This window comes from Phodopus roborovskii, unplaced genomic scaffold (assembly GCF_943737965.1).
Source record: "Phodopus roborovskii unplaced genomic scaffold, PHOROB, whole genome shotgun sequence".
NCBI classification, from domain to species: Eukaryota; Metazoa; Chordata; class Mammalia; order Rodentia; family Cricetidae; genus Phodopus; species Phodopus roborovskii.
The window spans coordinates 26820198-26845689 of record NW_026126567.1 but is presented as its reverse complement, the minus strand read 5'-3'; the positions used below and the strand labels follow the sequence as shown (position 1 = coordinate 26845689).

The window sequence follows — 25492 nt, the reverse complement described above, 5'->3', positions numbered from 1 at the left end:
AGAACATTTATTTAAGTGTTTCTCAGCAATTGGACATTTCTCTTTTGAAAATCCCCTGTTTATATCTAATTCATAATTTTAGAATGGGTTGTACCCTAGATACACTTTATATATATATATATATATATATATATATATATATATATATATATATATATTGGATGATGAGGTGGCAAAATCTTACTCATTCTGTCTGCTTCACCTTCATCCAAATGATGGTGTCCTTTTACTTACAGATGCTTTTCAGTTTCATGAGGTCCTATTAATTAACTGTTGATCTTAATACATGATCTGAATACATGTATTCAGAAAGTATTTTTTAGGTGCTAGTGAGTTCAAGATCATTCTTTTTCCCTACTATCCTATCAAGTTCAATGTGTCTGCTTTTATACTGAGGACATTGATCCACTTAAAGTAGAGATTTGTACAAGGTGGAAATTAGGAATCATTTTTGATTCCTCTACATGCAGCTCTCAATAAGACCAGCAAAGATGGCCAAAGATGCTATCTTTTTTTAAGTGTGTATTTCTTGGCTTTTCGTATTTTAAATCAAAATTCCTGAATCTACAGGTGTGGGTTTAGAGGATTAGATTTGGAGAAGAGAAGGAAGAGGTGATGATCTGCAGTTAGCCTACCTGTTTTCCTGGCCTGTTTGCTTCTCTGGAAGGCTTTGCTTGTTGGTTTTCTGGGAATACATGCTGAAATTGGAGGCAGGGCTTTACAGAATGATTGGGGATTAGGGAGTGAATATCTATGAAAATAATTGGAGATGGAGGCAGAGAGGAGATGCAGTATAGCAGGTGGTTTACTACAGAGCTGGATATCAGGCTGGATAATGGGATTTGGAGTAGAGAAATATGATGTTAAAATCTGTACTTAGTCTACCTGCTTCCCTGATCAAAATGGCCAGCAGATTTCCAGGTTCTGTATTCCATTTAGTATTTAACTTATTTGTTTTCTTATTGTCTAGTTTTTTCTTTTTTAGTCTTTTATATATATTTGGATATTATCTCCCTTACAGATGTATAGTTGGTCAAAATATGTTTCCATTCTTCAGGCTGCCACTTTTTCAAAAGATAGTATCCTTTTCCTTACAGAAGCTTTTCAGTTTCATGAGGTCCTTTCTATTTATCAATTGTTGAACTTAGTACCTGAGCTAATGGTGTTCTGTTCAGAAAGACTTTCCATATGAGATTTCCAATAGTTATTGCAATTAAAAAAGACTGTATGAGGTATTAATCTGATAACTGCTGACTCTGGGGTCTCTTAGTGTTGACTGTATGCTTTCTCAAGAACCATGCCATCTTTCCAACATAACACACTTAGAATAGTCAGAGTTGGATATGACTTCTTTGATGTTGACAACAGGTGCTTTACAATGTCTCATAACATTTACGTCCTCATTAACTTGAAAAATTGTACCAGAACCCATTCTTTGCACCTCGGGGATCTATTTTATCCATTCTCAGGCCCTCTCCTGTCAATCTGAAAATCATACATTTTATTTTTTCTTCCAAATAGCATTTTCTTTAATTTGTCACTCACTGATTTGTATTTCATAAAGGCCACCTTATACATAAACAAGGAAGGTTTTCAGTGTCCAAGGTAAAGCCAAATGACTTGCATCTTCTATGGAGAAATTAAGGAAAAACTATACTTAAGTATCGGTAAGACTAGCCTCTTAATGTCCCCATTTCTTATTTATAGTCACTTCATGTGAATAATAACAACTGTACCTCATTTATTAAGGCTATTAAATTATCTTTCTTTAATTGCAGCTTCTTTACTCTAAAGTATGTGTATCTGTCAGTGGGCATGAGGAAATGAGTGTCTATGCTCACAGAGCACACAAATGACAGATACAGTTGGAGTTGGAGTTGGAGTTTCAGGTTGTTGTGTAGCACCTTATGTAGTCTCTGGGTATCAAACTGAAGTTCTTTGGCAGAATATTGTGATCTCTTAATTTGAGCTAGGGCTACAATTCTCCATCAAGATTTTTTATAATACAAAATTGTTTTTTCTTATCAAGCCCAAATGCTATAAAATTTCTTTAATTATGTAGTAACCAACAACAAAATCACCACAACAATACTATTTTAATTAATAGACTATTGAATTGTATTAATATCCAATAATCATATTTATAAAACATCTTTCAAATGGAACAGAAAATCTACTGACAGTTTTGTTTACTTGCTGATACCTAACTTTTATTTTCCCATAAGACATTTTCTAGGGTTAACAGTAGGATTAAATCAGGCATGTGGCAGACATCAGTAATCTCAGTATCCAGGAGGATTACAGTGGGAGATCACTATGATGTTGACTCTCCTGGAACACACAGTGAATTTGAGTTCAGGATTTCATATCATGAAATTCTGTCTCAAAAATGTGGACTAGAGGGAAATTTCATTTACTTACTTCAATAAAATATATCATTCTCAATTTAACTTGTATAGTGAAATGTTTTCCCGAATTATTGTTGTGTAGAATTTCAAATAAAAGAATCCTAGAGAAATCAAATTCAAGTCTGTGGTAGGAAAAGCCAGTATTTTTAAACTAAGGGAAAATATAATTTAAAACAGCTATTTGATTTATTAAATAATTATTAAGTAAATTCTTGTTAGATTTCTGCTAGAAATATGTATTTTTAAGATCGTGGCATCTCCCTAGGTAACTATAATTCATGCTGACATACTATGAAAAAGTAAACACAAATTTGTTGAAGTATAAAAAGTGGAGGTAAATTTAGAGTGAAGTCCTGAAAATCCTCCCTTTCCATCACAAGTTATTGACATATCATCTTGTCACATTTGCTCTTTTCTTTGATGGGGAAAAGTGATGGCTTTTTCTTGAAGGTTAGGTGTTGACATTTGATGCAGTTCAGCACACATTTGCTGAGCACCTGTTATGCCCTCATGCTATACCAAGTGATAAATTTCAAATGAAGGCCTGGCCTTTAGAAACTTATAATACGGTCGAGTAGCCTAAATATTCAGTAGTGTTTATCACTACCATTACTTTATTACAACTTAAAGTCTTCAAATGAGTGTTTGCATGGTAATTGGTCATTATTATTTCAGTGTGTCTGTGTATAGGATCTAAGAAGGTATCATTGTTGTCAAAGTGTTTGCTATCCAAGAATGAGGGTGTTATTTTGAGTACATAACATCTAATAACTGCTAGGATATTGTCAGAGACCAGCTCTAATCCTGGCACTTCAGAGATCTCTGAAGAAATAGACAAAGGATACATAAGGGATCCTCCATCCAAATTCTTTAACTAACCGCCTGAATCAATGAATGATGATTCAGTTGTGAAACCCTACCTCTACATATATAGAAATAATGATCAAGTAAAACACGAGAAATGAAAGTGCACACAAGCACAACAACATACCCATGTCTACACACATGAAAACTTGTATGTACACTTTAAACTACACAGTACACACATACAAAAGAAAAAAAAACTAAAATAAAAAATCAGCATAAATCCCTTAGATATAAAAAGAGTAACAATTTAAAAGATTAAAAATCACAATAAAATTAAGTAATTTTCAAATAGAACTCTTGGAAAACAATTTCATTGAATTTTTTAACATCACTTTACTGTAGAACTTTATTTTTTAACGCAATAGAGAAAGAAATTAATGTGTGTGTTCTTGACATATAAACTGTAACTCTTCTGGAAATATACACATTAGAAAAGATATGTCTAATTGGGAGTAAGGCGTTTAAATGACCACTGTTTGTTGACTAAAAATCAACATTTACTCAGAAAACTTTTTCCTTTCCCCTGGGTGTCTATGTATGCCTCCCTTAGGTCCTCCTTGTTTTCTAGCTTCTTTGGATGTATGGATTGTAGTCTAGTAATCCTTTGCTCTATGTCTAATATCTACTTATGCTTGAGTATATGCCATGTTATTCTTTCTGTGTCTGGATTACCTCACTCAGGATGGTTTCTCCTAGTTCCATCCATTTGTCTTCAAATTTTTAGATGTCATTTTTTTTTAATGGGAGAGGAAGGAGGGAGGCAGGAGAAGAAGGATAGGAGAAGGAGAGGATCTGTGAGAACATCAGGGATCAGGTAACTCAAGTTGGGGGAAGAACAGAGAAAGAGAGCAAGGAAAGAGATACCTTAATAGAGGGAGCCTATGGGCTTACAGAGAAACCTGGCACTAGGGAAATCACCAGATATCCACAAGGATGTCCCCAAATAAGAATCTAAGCAATAGTGGAGAGGTTACCTTAAAAGTCTTTCCCCTTCCCCGATAATGAGGTTGATGACTACCTTAAATGCCATAGTAGAGCCTTTATTCAGTAGCTTTTTAGAAGCTGAAACAGAAATCCACTCTAAGCACTGAGCCAAACTCCTGGAATCCAGTTGTAAAGAGGGAGGAGGGATGAGGAAAGGGGTCAAGACCATGCTAGGGGAACTCACAGAATCAGCTGACCTGAGCAATTGGGAGCCCGTGGTCTTCAGACTGATAGCCAGGGAACTAGCATAAGTCCAAATTAGGCCCCCTGAATGTGGGTGTAAGTTGGGGGCCATGGGCAGTGTACAGGGCCTCTGGCAGTAGAACCAGTATTTATCCCTAGTGCACAAATGGGCTTTGGGAGCCCATTCCCTATGGAGGACTACTCTCTCGGCCTAGATTCATAGGGGAGGGCCTAGGTCCTGCCTCCAATGATGTGACAGACTTTTATGATTTCCTCATGGGAATTCCCACCCATCCTGAGGAGTGGATGGGCGTGAGATAGGTGGTTGGTGAGGAGATTGGGAGGATGGGAGGGAGAAGTAACTGGACTGGAATATAAAGATTATTTTCATTTGAATAAAAATTTATTTTTTTAAAAAAATCAATATAATTCCACTAAAAGCTATGATGAGAAGCTATAATGAAGTTTGGAATTTCTTTGCTGAGCAATGGAAACAACAGCATATCCTTCAATATAAGACATTAAAACTGTATTTACTTACCCAAATATCAGTAACAAAATAATTATTCTATTTTTAGTTTGCTGTATAAAGTTTTTAAGGATTTTTCACTATTCATGCTGTATCTTTGCTAAACCATAGAAATGAAATTGAAAAGCAACAATTTTGAAAAGATCATAAGTCATATATCCCCATCTCTTCCTCCACTTTCCACATCCAAATGTTAATTCATACTTTCTAGATTTGGGGATTTTGTTTCAGAATTTGCAAGTGACACAAAATGAGATAACTCCATCCTAAATCATAGAAGTAATTAATACTAATGTATATATTAAAAACACTTTTATTTATGTGTTTAGATTGATGTATATGCTCAATTCCTTTAATTTAAAACACATTTGTGAATACATTTAATAAGAGTTACAAGACATTTACATTCAGCATCTCTAAAATTCATTTTGAGAAGAAAGATTACATATCAAAATAAGTTTCTGCCTCTACAAGCTTGATAAAAATTTATAAAGAAATATGCATTTATATTTTAATTTGAGCAATTTTACTTAAAACTTGAGTGAAACATTCTGTCTTATACATGTCTAAGTTTCATGTCACTGATATAGTGGGATAATTATTTCATGTCATTTTCTTATTTAATATGTGATTGACTGAACTCTGCTAGACTTATAAATCATATCAGTAATCATACATAATTTATTTCTGTAGGTAAATGAATGTGCAATGAATGTAAATATATTTTCAACCTTTTTCTGAATATCATAAAATTATTTTTGTTTCCACTAGGGACAACTAAGTGCATGTATTTGTGAATAGGCCAGTTGTCTGATATTATCATTTTATACATTGATTTCATTTTATATAAAATGCTGGATACTATATGACACATTCTATTATATGAAATCATTTGACCCTTTCTGATATGCAAAGTATTATGTCATGTTTATATGGACCTACCACTTATCTAACAAAGTCCTTAAAGAATTTTGTTATTATAATTTTTATGGAATATAAGTAATAGAATAATATTCAAAATAGCTTCTCTTAATTTTTGATATTCCTAGCTAAGCACACTTAAAAATTTACTAGACTCAAAACCTGTTTACTGAAGAATCTTTGGACAAATGAAAGTGTCAACCAAGAACAGGGTCTGGGGAAATACCCTAACATATACTCTGTGTTTCATATTTGTTGATCTGCTCTTGCTTCAGGTATTCTGAGTTTGTGTTTCCTGGTATTAAAAAGGTTAATTCATGTTACTTGGTTCATCAGCCTTGTTCTGTGTTGAGCAGTGACTTCATTGTTACTGATACCATATAACACAGTTGAATGCTAGAAACCTTGCACATTTCCCTTTAGTGGGGCTGAGAAAAATCACAGGCACTCTAGTACTCAGAGGTACCTTCTATACAAACACTTGTACTCTTAATTTGCCACTTTTAGAGTGTATGATACTTTAGGGAGTTCCGGCAGGTTTTGAATCAGAGAGGACATAACATCACTTACAGACATCTTGATGTTAGTTGATGCATAGTTCCTTGTATTAAGTAGGTGATAATATTTTTAGAAAAGGTTGTCGTACAGAGATTTAAAATCATTTGTTCAGCTTACTTATCAAATCTTAGCTTGCTGAAACAAATGTAAAGAAACACAGGACAAGAAACAAATGCTCTCCAAATCTATCCATGATGCACATGATTCAGCATTACACTGTAACACTCGGAGCTTTAGTTACTTTTTATGTACCAAATATGAGAGAGATTGAAGGTGATTTTACACATTGCTCTTTCTGGAATTTTGAGCATCCCAAATCCCTTAGAGTCTTTTAGTGAGTGAGCATCACTCATGTTTTTACAGAAGCTAGTATTAAGGATTGAACCAGGAACAAGCCAATCAAATGGAGTGGTCTGTGAGTTTGTATGTGGTGCTCTTTTGCAAAGTAAATTTTGCAAAGTAAAGCTATAATATGTCTAACGTCAGGGCATTTGGGATTGACTCAGTTCTCCAGGAAGTAGAAGAAGGGCTTGTATTAGGAACAATTCAAGTACCTCATTTAGTTATCTTTGTGTGTGCAGACTCTTAAGTTAACTTGTTGACAGTTCCTATTGAAGATTAAAAGGTTACTCCGTGAAATCATATCTACACACTGGGATTTTTTCTAAGGTTTGTGGAGACCTTCCCTGTGGCTGTAGCTCTCTCTGGGAGGTGGACTTCATTCTCATAAACATGACTTCCCATTGCTGAGACAACTGTATGTGAACAAGTAATTGAAACAACTCAATTTGGAGAATGTTTTGTGCAATTTGTTTCAGATAATACCAATAAAGCAAAAGTTACCAGGATTAAAAAAATACCTTTCTTGGAATTACTTCAAGGTAAAAGAATAATTTGTTAAATAGTGGAAGTCAAATTCAGTCACTAAAGGCAAGCAGAAGCAAGAATTATAGTTTAAAACATCCAGATGTTTGAGCAAAAAAACCCAAAAAGTTCACCAAACTCATATTTTTGTCTCCTGAACATATCTTCAAGACTTGAAATGATCGTGATGGGGGAAATTTTCAGAGACAGCTGAACTAAGGTCATGGAAACTTGTGAACTCTAGACCTACAACTGTGGAGACTCCAGAGATCATAACTAGGCCCTCCATATGTGACAGACAGCTGTGATGCTTTTAGTATCACAGGGGCTCCTGGCAGTGGGAGCATGATACTAGTCTTGTACATGTGCTAGTTAGTTGGAGCCCATTCCTTAGGGTGGGATGCCATGCTCAGTGGCAGTAGGACATAAATATAATCTTGGAGCTAGCTTGTTGGAATCCATCCCTTATAGTGGGATGCCATGCTCAGCCTTAATGCATGGGAGAGGGACCTGGCCCGGCCCCAACCTATTGTACCAGACTATGTTGACTCTTCATGGGAGCCCTTTCCCATGGATAGGAGTGGACTGGGAGTGGGCTAGGAGGAGGTGAGGGGGTGGGAGGAGGCTATGGGGGTAGAACTCTGATTGGAATGTAAATTGAAATAAAAAATTGAAAAATTAAAAATTTGTGCCTTTTGCACTACTGTATTTCTATCTGAAATAACATTCTCAGTATTTATTGATGTTAATTCATTTTAACACGAAGACCACCACAAAAACAATTATGATTTTCTATGTCCAAATCACTTGAATTTCTCCTTCAGTTTAACAGGTCAGGTCTTCACTGTATATCATGTGTTTTTAGTATAGGTATATTGGTAGTTGCTTTATTATTCAGTATTAAAATCAGCTTTATATTCCTCTTATGTTTGAACTTGATGGTGATCAAAGGTTTACATTTTAATATTATGAACTAAAATATAATTAAATATGTGTGGCATATATAAACAAAAGCACACATATGTGTGTATAAAAATTATTCAAGATTAGAAAGTACAGCAAAAGCTACATCAAGAATTGAGTATCTATATTGGGATAACATAGCAATTATTCACCCAAGTGACAGCGATGATTGATCTAAGTGGTATTTTAAGCTTTTCATTTAACACAGATTTAGAATTTTCTAAAACTGTCTACTGGGCTTAGTTTTTCAAGCTTTAAGGAGGTGTAAGACATGCAGACAAACACTTATGTTACTTGAAGTCCTTGCTCACATTTCAGAGCCAAAAAACCATAAAAAAGTAATAGTGTCACAGACAAGAAACATTTGAACTAATCTTTAAGAGGAAGTAGCTATTTGTCAAGTTATTTGGGCAAGAACAACACTTCAAATAGTAGAGACAATATAAAGAAAAAAGTTGCCAGTCCTAATTGACAAAGGAGAAGGAGTTCAAGGAAACATGGGATCCCACATCATATATGTTTCAACTGGTGAGAAGATTACATGCATAATTAGGATGGAAATGATAGACTAAAGATCATTGTACTCCTCAATAGGAAGCAACTATTTCCTGAATAGCATGAATAGCATTTAGAAAGTTATAGTGAAACAATCAGAACTACATGATATTTGAGAGGACAATAAAAAATGACAACTAGAAAACAAAGAGATACATTTTGTATCACTTAAACAAAGAAACAAACCAACAAAAAGACAAATGTGTGGGACAATCAAGTGATCAACAAAAGTGTAGCAGCATTACTCAGACATCTCAAGGCCATGGTGAGCCATGTGGGAGAATCTCAACATCTCCTTTCCCAATTCCCTTAAATCAGAACTGCTTTGGACTCTATCACACAGAGTCACACCTGCTTATTCTACTATTAGAGAAACAGTATACTAAGTTCCCATATCACTTCTTTAGAAGATTTTTGAGGTGGGCTGTTACTAGCCCTTTACTGCCATGGTTACAGAGCCATGTCAGTTCCAAAATAACACACAGAGACACTATTAGTTATAAAGCGGTTGGCCAGTTACTAGCATTTCTTATTGGCTAGCTCTGTCACATATATATATATATATATATATATATATATATATATATATATATATATTTCTACATGGTCATATTTTACCTAGAACACCAGACTCATGTCCCCCTCTTTCCAAGGTACATTGTGACACCACTTCTTTATCCAGAATTCTCCACCTCTCCTAGTCCCACCTATCTTGCTTTCTTATTATCCAACAGGGCTTTATTCAATAGCCAATTATAGAAACTATACAGAATGATATCTCCCTTCAGTGCTCTTTGGAGAGATTGAACAAGAAACAGAGAACCTCCCCCCATCTTCATATATGCTTATTCTACTGGTGACTTTATTTTAAAATGTTCCTTTAATGTTATTCCCCGATAATGATATTGATGACTATGTTATATGTCATCCTAGAGCATTCATCTAGTAGCTGATGAAAACATAAGCAAACATCCACAATTAAATTCTGAGCCAAACTCCTGGAATCCAGTTACAGAAAGGGAGGACTGATGAGCAAAGGGATAAAGACCAGGCTGGAGAAACACACAGAAACTGCTGACCAGAACAAGGGGGAGTTCATGGGACTCCAGTCTGATAGCTGGGAAACCAGCACAGGACCAATCCAGACTCTCTGATTGTGGATGTTAGTTAGGAGAACTAGGCAGTCTATGGGACCTCTGGTCATGGGTCATATTTATCTCTAGTATACAAATGAACTTTGGGAGCCCATTCCACATAGAGCAATACTCCCTCAGTATCGACACAAGAGAGAGGGCCTAGGCCCTACTCCAAATGATATAACAGACTTTGAAGACTCCACAAGGAAGGCCTCACCCTCCCTGGGTGCAGAAAGGGGATGGGATGTGGGTTGGTGGGGGAACAGGGGAGGAAGAGAGGGTGCAGAAACTGGGGTTGATATGTAAAACAAGCTTATTTCAAATTTAAAATTTTAAAAAATGTGCCTACAAAGGCTATGGGTAAACATTGATTGGTTAAAAGCCAGTGTACAATTAATAGCTCTATATTGGCTCATGATCTCAACAAATCCAAAGGTAAATTCTGGCTATACTTCTCAATAATAGCCTTTCTTGGTACTTGGTTTAGGGTTCTAAGTTCTCAGAACTAAAATTTCTACTCATTGTAGGCTCTGATTCTTTTCCCTTTCCCACATTCGTTTGTCCCTCAATAAAATTAAAAAACAGACAGAAAACAAAAAACCCTACAACACTTTTTCCTATCTTTCCTGCTAATCCCAAATTATAGCAGAAAGAACCATGGAATTATTTAAATAACCCTACTCTACCCAATACCTCAGTTCAGATATTTGGTCGATACAAATCAGACTGCTGTATTGCACATACTGTCTTAGCATTAGACATAAGGAAGTATATAATTACAATAACTAGGCAATGTCCTTTAAATTGTGTCCACTTGTCTCTATAAATATCATCTCTAACCATTAATGACTATTGTTTAGCCAATCCATCAGGAACCTGTTGACACAGTACACCTTACATGACTGCATAGCTCACAACTTTATCTTCTTTAGTACTCCTGGCTATTGAAAGAGAACTTTGAGGTCAGGAAGATGATTCATAATAGCAACAATACACCATGTGGGTAACCAAAGTATACCTAATTGAACTTAAACCCCAATCAATTTGAAGTAGCACATGCTTTTTACTGAAGCCTGACCAAGCACACATGGCAGGCAAGTTTAGAGGCCTTGGAGTAGTGCCTACTTCTGTCAAATTAAAGTTATATATTTTCCAGTTATGTTCTAAGTTGTTAACTGTGTGCATACATTCAAGAGCAAGTTTCACACATCACTGATAAGACTTCCAATTCCAACACACAGAGGTAGAGATTGCTACAACTTGTTAAAATGAAAAGAATGAGTAACCATGGAGAGCTTAATCCTATATAGGATATTTGTAACAAAACACCTACAGTTAAGGCTTAGCGACATCACTAAAGTTGCAGAAAGATTGCAAGATTCTGTAGAGTTGTTATATATCATATATAATTATAAATATGAATGTTAATAATAAAAAGTATTATAACTGTTTTGGCATATTGTATCACACACCGAAGCCACCCCTTAAGGCCTCAGGTCTATAGGTGAAACAAGGTGCCACTACATATGTGGAACCCTTTTCTTCCTGAAATATAAATCCCTGTATTCAAATTTATGAACATATGTTTGATTCTTTATTGCAAACAATAATGGAAAATATATACAAATTATTCTTAACTTTATTTTACACAGGTTTTCATTTGATAAATATTATTTAAAATAATTCATAAAGTAAAATACCATGTATTTGTAATATTCTTTTAAGTCAGTAAAATCTTGTAATTCAAATGATTTCATATAATACTGTACTATAAAATCCAATTAAAGTATGTCCTGTCTTTAAATATGCATTAAATCATTCTCAAAGATTTAAATGGTCTGTAAGCTAAAATACTATCTCACAGAAAATCCATTCATAATTTGTCATGTTAATATTTTTAATTTAAATTTAGTAACAAAAATAATTTAACATGAAGAAAATGTAATTGTTTTCTGACTAACCCTTATAAACTTGCCATCTTGGAAATGTACATATATAGGAATATCTAGCGATTTTCATATTGGTGTGAAAAATTTTCCACTGCATCCTCCTCAGGACTGTGTTTCCTGTGTGGATTCCCATCAGAGCTCCTCCTCTCAAACACAGAATTGTACTGGGCATTTCAGTCAGACACTTGCAGACGAGAGCAGGGGTGCATAGTCACTGTGTCATAACATTTCCCTTCTTACTGGAAATGAGAGGAAGCTGTAAAGCTTGATGGGTCAAGCACTCTTCATCTTGTGCACATTATTCTGCCATCCTTTCCATTTTGGCTGACAATATTGCCAACCTCTGTTATATAATGAAGTAAGAAGTACACTATTTAGCTTGCTGATTTAGTCTCTTCAGGAGTGCATGGCATAGAAGCCTGGCAATTATGCAACAAATGGCTTCTTAGCTTCAGAAAAAGCAACTTAATATAGCCATTATATTTTATTGGTGGTTTTATGTTATCTTTAGGATTATGGTTAACTGTATTTGTTTATTTTAATATGAATTGTAAATGAAATTAGAAAATATCTATATTGCTATTAGGTAATACCTCATCTTCAGTATTAGAAAATAAAGAAATATAAACATGGGATACAAGACTCAGATATTGGTGGCACATGCCTTTAATACCAGCACTCAGGAGGCAGAGGCAGACAGATCTCAGTGAGTTTGAGGCCAGCTGGGTCTACAGAGCTAGTTCCAGCACAGGTTCCAAACAGGTTCCAAAGCAACTCAGAAAAACCCTGTCTTGAAAAACCAAAAGAAAAGAAAAAAAAAAAAAAAGAGAGGAAACAAAAACAAAAACAAAAGAAAAAAAAAGAGAGAGAGTAGAGGGGGCAAGGAAACAAAAAAAAACTAAAACAACAACAACAAAAAAAATCCAAAACAAATAACACAAAAACATAGCATACTTATTTCTTATTTGGTTTTCCCATGCCTCTATGAGAAAAGTGGTTAAAATGCAAATATATTATATTACACATTCCCATAACTATATAAATAAATAAATAAATATATATATTTGTGTATTATTTTAAATCTCTCCTGGAGATAATAGCATATTTGGCTAAAAAGTTAATAGAAGATGATTTTCATAATTTTGTTGTGCTTTATGTTAATTTTGTCCCAGGAAGACATTTGTTTGATTATTCAGTAATCTTCTAATCAAGAGGAAATTGCCAGTCTTCAAATTTGTAGTATTCTTTGATATCAATGGTTAAGTTGCACTAAAATTGAACAAACAGGAAAAGTACATTTTCAGCCATGATATCTCAACATGTGTTGATTTGCTAAGTAAACTCTTAATTAAATCAGAAAGTCTTCAAATTAAGAAGGTACTCAGACTTGAGATAATCTGAAATAATTCACTGTACATATGAGGTGCAAATCAATGCATAAGAAAATCAACAGGCAAATGACTAGAAAATAAAATTTCTTTCAGGAATTTTTATATTAAGTTCTAGCATTGATAATTAAACAAACTAAATATATACAAAATAAAATTAGGTCATATATTATAGATCTTAATTTGGATTGTGTTTGTGTGTGTGTTAGTGTGATTTGAAAAATTTGGATATGTGATAATAGTCATGGCTTTTAAATTGTAAAGAATATATAATTATAATTATTTTCCCTTTCTCATTTCTCCCTCAATGTCTCCTACATTTCTCCATTATACACTCAAAAAATGATAAACTCTTGGTATATTTCCTTGATCAGATAACTTTACATTTGATGTAACCTTGATTTTTTTCTTTTTTTTTATTTTTTAATTTGATATAGTTTTTTTAAAGCTTTTAATGGATTTTACAGTGATTTATTTAGAGAGCTCTATATAATGTAATATACAGAACATACATTAACTGAGTGAAGGAATAAATTAAAGCATAAAACATATCATAATCAGCATTACCAATACCCTTTCTTATTAACATTAATTTGTGCCATTAATGGTAAAGCATATATTGACCTATTAAAATTAACTATCTATGATATAGATGCAATTAATTGGTTCACATGCAATTTTGAAATTCATACACACATTAGAAGTTACTGAGTTTGACAATGCATCAATTTAAGCATTCAATATTCTTCATATCATTTATTTGGTGTTTTTCTTTATTGTATTGCAAGAGAGAATGGTAATGTGTCTCTGTGGTCATCTGACTATATTGTCAGCTGTTTATTAACTTGAATTTACCCCAATATTTCTTTAGTTTCATACTTAGTTTTTTGATATTGTTCTTATCTATCAAAAGCATAATGACTTTTTTCTCCTACATTAGCCCAAGAATGGTCTGTCTTTATTTATTTTTACTTCTGTTCTTTCTTTACTTTTTAATTTATTTAATTTTTTTATTTTACATCAAAATTTTAGTTCCCTCTCCTTCCCATCCTCCCATGCCCCATACTTCCCTTCATCCCATCCCCTATCTACTTCTCAGGAAGTGTGAGGCTTTCCATGAGAGATTATCCAAGTCTTTGAAGTAATTTGGTTTAGGGCTCAGACCCTCCCAATGTCTCTAGGCTAAGGGAATCATACTCCATTGGGAATGGGCTCCCAAAGTCCATTTGTACTAGAGCTACATCCTGGTTCCCCTGCCAGAGGTCCCACAGACTTCCCAGTCCTCCTTGCTGACACCCATGTTCAGGGGGTCTGGTTTGGTCCTATGTTAGCTTCCCAGCTGTTAGACTGGTGCCCATGAGTTCCCACTTGCTCAGGTCATCTATTTCTGGGGATTTTACCACCATGGTTTTGACCCCTGTGTTCCTCACTCTTCCTTCTCTATAACTGGATTTCAGTAGCTTATCTCAGTGTTTAGCTGTGAATCTCTGCTTCTGCTTCAATCAATACTGGATGATGGCATTTCTTGGAAATTTTAAAGAAAATAGAAAATTTTCTGAATAGATATTACTTACCAAAACTAAATAAAGTACATACAAAAAATTTAAAAAGACCTATAACCCCTAATGAAATAGAAGTAGTCATCAAAATTCTCCCAACCAAAGAAGCCCAGGGTCAGATGGTTTTAGTGTAGAAATCTACCAGAAATTCAAAGAAGTGTTAATACTATTCCTCAAAGTGTTCCACACAATAAAGCGGAAGGATCATTGCCAAATTCTTTTTATGAGACTACAATTATCTTGTACACAAACCACACAAAGACACAATTAAAGAACTGCAGACCAATTTCCCTCATGAACATTGATGCAAAAGTACTCAATAAAATACTGCCAAATTGAATTGAAGAACATATCAGAAAAATCATCCACCATGATCAAATAGGCTTCATCACAGAAATACAGGGATGGTTAACATATAAAAATCCATCAATGTAATCCACCATATAAACAAACTGAAAAAGAAAAGCCACATGATCATCTCCCTAGATGGTGAAAAATTCTTTGACAAAATCCAACACCCCTTAGTGATAAAGACCTTGGAAAGATCAGGGATAACAGGAACATAACAAACAATAATAAAGGCAATATACAGCAAACCAACAGGCAACATCAAATTAAATGGAGAGAAATGTGATACAATTCCTCTAAAATCAGGAACAAGACAAGATTGTACACTCTCTCTTGGTAGTTCTTGGTAGAACAATAAGAAAATAAAAGGAGATCAACAGGATACAAATTGGAAAGGAAGAAGCAAAATTTTCACTATTTTCAAATGATATAAGAGTTTACATAAGTGACCAGAAGTATTCTACCAGAGAACTCCTACAGCTGATAAACACCTTCATCAGTGTCAGGATACAAGATTAACAAAAACACACACAAAAAAAAAAAAAAAAAAAAAAAAGAAAAAAAAAACAAATCAAAAAATCAGTGTCCTACTATATATAGACAACAAAGACTACAAAGGGGCTGGGAAAGAAATCAGAGAAACATCACCCTTTACAATGGCCACAAACAACATATGATATATTGGGGTAATGATAACCAAACAAGTGAAAGACCTATATAGGGAGAACTTTGAGTTTTTAAAGAAAGAAAATAAAGATGATACCAGAAAATTAAAAGATCTGCCATGTTCTTGGATTGGTAAGGTCAACATAGCAACAATGGCAATCTTGACAAAAGTTATCTACAGATTCAATGCAATCCCCATTAAAATCCCAGCACAAATCTTCACAGAACTTCAAAGAACAACACTCAACTTTATATGGAAAAACAAAAGACCCAGGATAGCCAAATCAGACCTGTATAATAAAGGAACTTTCAGTGGCATCACCATCCCTGACTTCAAGCTCTACTATAAAGCTATACTAATGACCTGCTTGATATTGGCACAAAAACAGACAGGTAGACCAATGGAGTTAAATTAAAGACCCTAATATTAACCCACATACCTACAAAAACCTGATTTTTGACAAAGAAGCTAACACTTTACAATGGAAAAAAGAAAGCAAATTCAACAAATGGACTGGCATAACTGAATGCAGACATGTACAAGTTTGCAGATAGACAAAAAAAAATAGAAAAGAAAAGAAAAAAATACTTAAGTGGAAATAGATCAAAAACACCTCAACATAAATCCAGCCACACTGAATCTCATAGAAGAGAAAGTGCTAAATATTCTTGAAGAAATTGGCACAGGGGACCACTTCTTGAACATAATGCCAGTAGCAAAGACACTGAGATCGACAATTAATAAATGGGAACTGCTGAAGCTGAGAAGCAAGAGAAAACAGCAGCCCACACAGTGGGAAAAGGTCTTCACTAACCCCACATATGACAGAAGGCTGATTTCCAAATTATACCAAGAACTAAAGAAGCTAGTCACCAAAACACAAAATAATTCAATTAAAAAGTGGGGTACAAAACTAAACAAATAATTCTGCCTAGAAGAATCTAAAATAACTGAAAGACCTTTGAGAAAGTGCTCAATATCCTTAGCTATCAGGGAAATGCAAATCAAAACAAGGGGAAAGAGACAGGAGCCTCTGAATAAACTAGGAACTGGCAATGGGGAGGAAGGAGGGAGGAAGTGGGGAGAAATAGGAAGGCAGAAGAAGAGAGGGAGGAGAACAGGAGGGATCAGGAAGATTGAATGGACAGATTAATAGATGAGAACAAGAAAAGAGACAGATTGATAGAGGGAGATATCGTGGTTTAATAAGGGGCAGGATAAACAAAAAGGCTGAACAGATGTTTATTCAGGGAGAAATAACTTACAACCTAGACAGATGAACACAAGCAGGTTACACACTAGATCTCTCCTGTCCGTGTCCAGCCACCAAGGGAGTGCTCCTGGCTCTTCCTCAGACTTAGTTTCCCAGGTCATATCCATCCCTGTCTCCCAGTGGGCGTGGTCAATGCCACAGATACAGACAAAGTGAATATCTCAATACAATTCCCCTTTTAGTCTAAAGAAAAGATTTAGACTTGTACAAAACTATATGCACAATAGATAATAGCAAGTGTGCACTAAGAAAAGGAATATCAAGAACATACAAACTTAAGACCTACATATCTAGTCCTATGGTGAAGGCATAACTGAGTTTACAATAGAGTTGTCCTAAGCTGGGAAGCTTAGGTCTAGTACCTAATATATCTAACTAGGAAGAGAGAATAATAGTTGTGATAGTTTAATCTTCAACCTCATCAAGACCTGAGAAGGGACATAATACTACTAGGGTAGACAGGAAGTGTGGATGGGAAACTTCCAAAAGGTGCAATGAGGACAGAAACAGCAGGCTACCTGGATAGTCATCAAAGGTCTCACAGCTACATTGGTACAGCCAGTTTTGCTAAGGCCTAGAGTACCTGACAAACCACAAAAAAGCAGGGAGGTAAGGTACAAAGGCTTCTTACCCTGTTTGTCTCCTACTATCACATAGGACTGCTCGTCCAAATCAGTGATCAAGGTGGAGACAGTTCTTTGCCCAAGAGGCCATTAAAACTTTGCTGTTCACGTGGTGTTTCTTATGAAACTCCGAAGCTTCTAGCACACTTTCTATCAATAACCAATCAATTTCATCATTGCCTTGTGCTAGAGGACCTGGCAGAACCGTATTGGATCTGATGTGTGAGATATATATATAGTCCTATTTCTGATAGTATCTTGTAACAGTATAAACAATGAAGTTAATTCTGTATTGTTGGGAATAAAATCTGCAGTCTCAATGTGTAAGATGACTCTCTCTCTCTCTGCATATTGAGAGTCAGTAACTATATTGAGGGGTTCTGTAAAATCCATAAGTACCATGAGAATGGCATACAATTCTGCCTTATGTACAGAATTGTAAAAGCTTTGAATCACTTTACTTATTTTTCCTGATTTATATCCTGCCTTACCAGATTTGATTGCATCAGTGTAGAATGTAGAAACTCCAGGTATAGGTGTTTTTCTTACAATGTGTGGAAGGATCCAAATCATTTTCTTTATGAATTTGATTTTTTCACTTTTAGGATAATTGTTGCTAATCATTCCCAAAAAATTACTGCATGCTCTCTGCCAATATTCATTATCTTTCCATAAGGAGAAAAATTTCTCACTAGTAAAGATACTATAATTTCTGCTGGGTCCCTTCCTGTTAGTTGACAAAGTCTGAATTTACTTTTTATAATCAAGTCAGAAATCTTTTCTGTATATGTTTTCAGTTTTTTATTCTGTTATGTGGTAGAAAATCCATTTTAATATGATATCTTCTCTCTGCATCAAAATCCCTGGAGTATATTCTCTAGATGGTAATATAACCAGAATACAGTCTAGGTTTGGATCCGCACAGTCCACATGTGCTTCTAGTATCCCCTTTTCTACCCATTCTAATTCCTTTTCAGCTTCAGCTGATAGTATTCGTGGACTATTCAAGTTCTTGTCCCCTTTTAGGGCCATTTTCAAGTTTTTCAAATCATGCCATTCTACTCCAATAATGGTTTGCAGTTGACAAATCTCTTGTAATTTTTTGAAGATCATTAAGAGTCTGGTAGTGAACTCTCCCAATCTGTACTTTTTTGTGGTCTAATTTTCTGTAGAACTGTTTTATATCCTAAGTAGTTGATAGAATCTCTTTTTAGTATTTTTTCGGGAGCAATTTGTAATCCCCAGTGAGGTACAACTTCCTTCACTTTCTCAAATATTTTTTTCTAACATTTCTACTTTAAAGTCAGCTAACAATATATCATCCATGTAATGGTAGATTATGGATTGTGGAAACTCTTTACAAACTATTTCCAATGGCTTTGGCACAAAATATTGGCACAGGGTGGGACAATTTAGCATTCCTTGTGGAAAAACCTTCCATTGATTTCTCTTCACCGGTTGAGAATTATTGTAATTAGGTACTGTGAAGGCAAATTTCTCTTTATCTTGTTCTTGAAAAGATATAGTGAAAAAGCAATCCTTTAAATCAATAACTATAATAGGCCATTCTAGGCTGTAGAGAGCCCATTGACAGGATAACTTTATTGATGGTTCTCAGGTCTGTAAGCATTCTCCATTTTCCAGATTTCTTTTTGATAACAAATACAGGAGAGTTTCAAGGACTGGTAGATTCTTCAACATGTCCAGCATTTAGCTATTCCTGAAACAGGCTTCCTAAAGCCTCTAACTTCTCAGAGGTCATAGGCCATTGCCCTACCCAGACAGGTTCATCTGTTAACCATTTTAAGGGTATGGCTTTTGGTTCCTCTTTTTTTGGCACTTGTGTTCTGTTTTTGTACAGCCTGGATATTTGGTGTCTATGTTTTATAGTATCTTATAATATTTTTTCCACAATAATGAGGTCATTAATGGTTCCTATCTAATACTGGAGGAATGTTAATCTTTGTATTTCATTGCTGTAATAGATACGGCCCCATAAATTTATCACTATATCAGCCACATATGGTCTCAACCTTCCTCTCTGTCCTTCTGGTCCTATATATCCAATCCATCTTGTGCTCTGTTTTGCCTAAGACAGGGTTCCAATACCTAAGAATTGAACATTTACCTCTGGCAGGGGCCATTTCTGAGGCCAAGATTTTTTAGTTATGATAGTTATATCCACCCCGTGTCAACAATGCCTCCAGTCTGTTATTCATCTTAACTATCAATATAGGCCTTTGCCTGTTTATAGAGGTTTGCCAAAATATACGTTTTTTATTTCCTTCTTTCATGTTATATTAAACTTCTGTCACTAGTTTGTCATACCAGAGAGGTATGAGTTTTTCCAATAGGCACTGGATTTTCTAATTGTCCAGTGGGAGATTGTCCTGCACTGTAACTGGAAATATTTGGACCACCTTTGACATAGGGGACTTCAAGAGGCCCTGCAAGGAGTTTTCCAATTGTAAAGGGTTTCATTGCTTGTCTCTGGTCGATCTACACTCATTTGTCCAGTGTTGGCCTTTGCCACACTTTCTACATAACCCAGAAGGCTTAGGCCCTCTGTTCGATTCATTCCTGGGAGTTTTATTTCTAGAGATGCTTTGCCTACAATTTCTTTTAGATGTCGTATCTTACCACAGTTATAACATCTGCCATGTTGATATCTTTTCAAACCTATGGAGTTGGCTTCCCCTACCCAAGCTTCTATGTCACCATAGTTAAGACCTCTGTTATCTTGATATCTTCTCAGGCATTTAGATATGGCTTATCCTACTCAGGCTTCAGTGTTATTGTATTATACTCAATATTGACTGTATATAGGACCCATTTATCAAAGGGTGCTGATCTGATTTTTAAAGGCCAAAGCACTTGTTTACGTTGTGGATTCGCATTCTCATAAGCTAATGATTTTCTGAGTATTCACCTAGAATCTGTGTCTGCTACCTGTAATTGTACTGTCCTAGACAACCTTTCTAGAAACACACTAAAACATTCTCTTGGTCCTTGCCTTGTATTGGTATAGGATTCTATTCTCTCCCGTAGTTCACGAACCTTATCCAAGGCATTCAAAGCTGCCATACTGCATAGAGACAAGATGAGTTCATCATAGGCAGCTTGAGTTTTTTGGATTAGCATAAAGACCCTCACCTTGGGGAGCTTTATAACCTTTTTTTTAAGCCCTGAAACTCAAGATCATTTTCTTCCTCTCTCCATAAAGCCCTCCATTCTAATTGAGAGGAGTTTTCAAGGACAGCTGATATTAATTGATCCCAATCTTTAGGAGTCACTTTGTTATTCCTTGCACATGATTCTATTAATTGCTGAACATATGGTGAGTGCATGCCATAAGAGGATACAGCTTCCTTTATACCTTTTAAATCTTTCATAGGCATTGGTTCCCACTTATATGCAATAACACCTTTTAGGTGTTTTTTTTTTTGTTGTTGTTGCTGATTTTTCATAAATACAAACAAGGAAAGCTCCCCTGACCCTAAATTGTGTAGATAATTTTAAGTCTCTTGCATGCCCCATTACCTGTAGTTCTTCTTCTGATGTGTCAGATTTAAGGTCTTCTATGGCTTGAAATTTATTCATCATTTCTTCTTTGAGTATATGAACTTCTGGAATCACATAACTTTCTAGAAACTTCATTGCATCAGTCAGTTTCTTACTTTCTCCAACTATGAATGATTCCATGTTTTTCATATTAATTTAATATTAATATTTAATAATCCTTAGATATTATCTGAATGGCATGTAAATTGCCTTCCAGAAACAATGTTCTATCCGCTACCTTGCCATTATCCTCAGATATGGAACAGATTCTATCTGCTTGTTTTCCATCTGATGCTCCAGTTTTTTAAACTTATTAGTAGTTGAGTCCGACCAGGAATGAGCTGTTCCTGCTAGCATGTTAATGCACTTCATTGTTTCTGTTTTGGTTTGGTCATTTTTATGTTCCATGTTTTGTATTCTACCTGTCAGCTCTCTATTGCCATCTTCAATATTCTGAATCTTTGTTACTAAATCTCCTATGGTTTGTACAAGTTCCTTATTGTTTGCTCTAATCGCAAACCATTTCTTTAAGAATTCATATTAATGATGAAACCCATTGCTATTACCAAAAAAATGTATGTATTGGTCCACTTATAATTTTCTTCTACTAAAATTCCTTCTATATATGAAGTAAATGAATTTCTAAAGTCCTGCATTGTAAAATTATCCGCCATAGGTATGGAACAATTTATCTCAGATATTATATCATCTTAAATTGCAAAAGGTGTTACAATTGCCTTAGATGTAAGTCTGCTGTCATGGAACATTGATGCTTATAGTTGTAGATGTCAACTTGTGGTAATTACGCCTGAAGGTGTACTACCAAATATTGTCTGATAGAGTCGATCCTTCTGAACAGGGTTCCTGTAGAATAGCTATTAACAAACTAAGGCAAGCGAAATTTTGTTAAATGAAGGAGTGAAATGAGCCTTGTGAAAATCATAGCAGGCTAGGAAGAAGAGAGTAAGGAATGCTGGTGTTCTATGAACCTATTTATTTTTTTATTTATTTATTTTGCCTCTGTATTACCCATGTGTCCCATCTATAGGATCGTGTTATACACAATCACAGGGCTCTTTCCTCATTGGTCAATTAACTCTATGAGCAATCACCCCTATCAAATCTATTGAGATATATACTTCAATTTCATGTGTTCTTATAAATTCATTCAACTAAACAATGGCTATTTCCTATCACACCCAGACAGTTCACACATCTGTTACAGAAAATGCAAACTATTCAATCTGGCTACATGTACAGTAACTGAAGAATTATGCTCACGAGTTGCATAGGATTTTCAAGATTCATTCCATTCCTTAATTACATGGCCTTTTTTTTGTCCAATATAAGCTTAAAGAAAAAATTGTAATATTGGTACTTTTTCTGTTTTGATTTAATACAGTAGCACTTCTTAATAAATAATAAATAACAGTAGCGGTTCTATAAACTGCATGACATTTACTGTTTTTCTTATAGCATAGATATGTAAAGATAACTTGTCATATAAATTTATCACATTCTCAGGTCAAACAAAAATAACAGTTAGAAAGTAAATGGTTACATAAGAGCAACTTTAAAACAAGATACTGAGAAGTACATATTCCCTGACTCTAAAAGCAATTCTGTACAAAATTTCAGGACACAATTTGAGAATTTTGTAATAAGTTATGACTTAATTTAATTGACTTTTTCATTATATGTGAGTTAACATATCCTTAATGATCAGTTATTAGCTAATGATCATCATTTAAAAAGCAATATAGACAAAGGTAAGAAACATATTACCCTTTACTTTTCATAAGTGTTTTAAATCTGAGAGCACATGCATGTTAGGCATTATAAAAGTCTTAGAAGGGAAATAGCATTCCAGATAGGTTTCTGGAAAAGTAAAAGTTGAAAATATTTAATAATGGTATAAAATTGGAATTAAAAGGTGTTGTTGAATGAGAACAAATAAATATGTTTATAAAACTAAGTTTTGTGCCCTGATATTTTTATTTATTAATTTTCTTGATAATTAAAACACAAATCTCTATATTATAAATTAATTAATGTACTTAAAATATGGATTGACATGCTACAAGAAAATCTCTAATAGTAGAAAAAATAGAAAACTTACTATTACATAAAGTAACAAATGAGACAAGAAGGGATTCAAGGTGTTCTCTGAGGATGTTGAATGAGATTAAGCATCTGGTTTAACCTTCCTACTTCAAAGCTGATTTGTCTGACAATGATTAAGAGTAAGTAAATAAAATTGAATTATATTTATTTCAGTCCTAAAAAGAAGTACATTAAAGTGTCCTAAGATAAGATAAATGAATGATTCAGAGGAGTGCAAAGTATGGCTGAACACAGGACAATTAATTTAACAAGGTCCTGGAGAATAGGATCTGCCTGAAGAAATCATTTCACTCAGGGCCAGTGGAGAAAAGACATCGAAACATAAAGAAACAAGAGAGGAAGTATGGGAGAGGGAGACACGGAGAGTGAGAGAGTGAGCGAGCGAGCAAGAGAGAGAGATCTTAGGCAAAAGTTAGGTTTTACCACTTTGAGGAACATGAATTAATATCTGCTTAGTATTGACTATATCTATGAATACTGAAGTTGAGAAAACATAGCTAGGTCAGTACATTTGGTTTTATTGCATTGTAAAGTATTCTTTCAAAATTAGTTAACTTTTTAAATGTTCTATACAGAAGCTATATTTATATTATTTTTTCTTTCCCTTCCCATAAATCCTTCGATTCCTTCCCATTCATAACTTCTTTCTCTTTAAAATTGTTCATAAATATAGACATCAATATGTTATATCTAGACATGTCTAATAAGAGAGAACCTTAATGATCATAGGCCAGATCACTGTAGGTGATACTATCCCTAGACAGATGGCTATGGTTTGTATAAGAATATAGGCTGAGTAAGGAATGAAGAGCAAGCCAGTAGGCAGGGCACACCAATGGTTTCTTATTCATATTCTCCTATCAGGTTATTGCCTTGAGTTCTTTCCATGAGTTTATGATGGAATAGGTGAGGGAGATATGGGAATAAGCCCTTTCCTCCAAAAGTTGCTTTAGGTCATGATGTCTTATTTCAGTAGTATAAACTCTTCTATTACATTGAGATTTCAAGATTGCAGCATCCTTGTAATATATAAAAGATACAATCTCACAACAGACTTCCTTAGTCTCTGGTTGTTCTAGTCTCTCTAATCCTCTACAAAAACAGTTCCTTAGCTAAAATTTTTCTTGGGGGAGGTTAATAACTAGGATGGGCACATCGTGCTTAGTTGTTTTTTGCAAAAAAATAACCGTTGATATCACCATCAGTTAAAAAGCTCAGTATATTTAATATTTATCAAGATGACAAATCTAATATCAGTGTAAAGTAGTGATTTAGAGTTGTGAATTCTATAGATTTCAGTAATACATGCAACCTGATCAGAGCAGAAGGTTTGAAATTATATTATTATACTATGATTGTTATAAAATGTAAATATTTTGCATTTCCTCAAAATGTTGGCAGTATAAAGTCATTGTTTTTTATATTTTATGCAGGAAGATATTTTTTGGCCACAAGTCAGTAGAATGTTTACTGCCGAAAAGCTTTTTAAATTTTTATGTTGTTGTCTTTCATAATTCAGGTTGTCTGGAATGAATATACCACCACCAATTATCAGCAACAAAAACTGGCTCAGACTTCATTTTATTACAGACAGCAATCACCGCTACCGTGGTTTTAGTGCTCCTTACCAAGGTATGTTTAATATTAACTCTGTCTCCCTTGATGTATAAAATGATTTTGGTATGCACCATGGCATCATGTGGTCTGAGAAAAAAATGGAAAAATGCCTTTAGCATTTATGAAGAGGGACTGAAATCAGAAAAGAATATAATTTTTTTCTTAGAAAATAATGTGATCACAACTAAATTACACATTAAAACTAGTAGACTTTTATAGAACAACATAGTAAAGAATGTTATGACTTCAGACTGTTTTGCAGATGATACACTATGTGGATTTAATGACATGCTTTAGCAGAAAGCATGCTACAAATTCTTACAGTAAGCCTATAGTTGTGAATGGGTGTTTTTTTTATCACCTTAAGTCCATTTTCATACATAATTTGTCAGTTATTGCAGGTAAATTAACCTTA

The 25492-nt window shown here is 34.5% G+C and overlaps 1 protein-coding gene across 1 annotated transcript in view; it reads left to right on the top strand.

Annotated features, from left to right (window-relative positions):
* Csmd3 (CUB and Sushi multiple domains 3) overlaps nucleotides 1-25492 on the top strand; it is a 1059412-nt gene that overhangs the window by 338225 nt on the left and 695695 nt on the right. The window contains exon 6 of the mRNA XM_051202442.1: nucleotides 24980-25092. Within this exon, the coding sequence (XP_051058399.1) occupies nucleotides 24980-25092 (113 nt within the window). The remainder of the gene's footprint in view (nucleotides 1-24979; nucleotides 25093-25492) is intronic.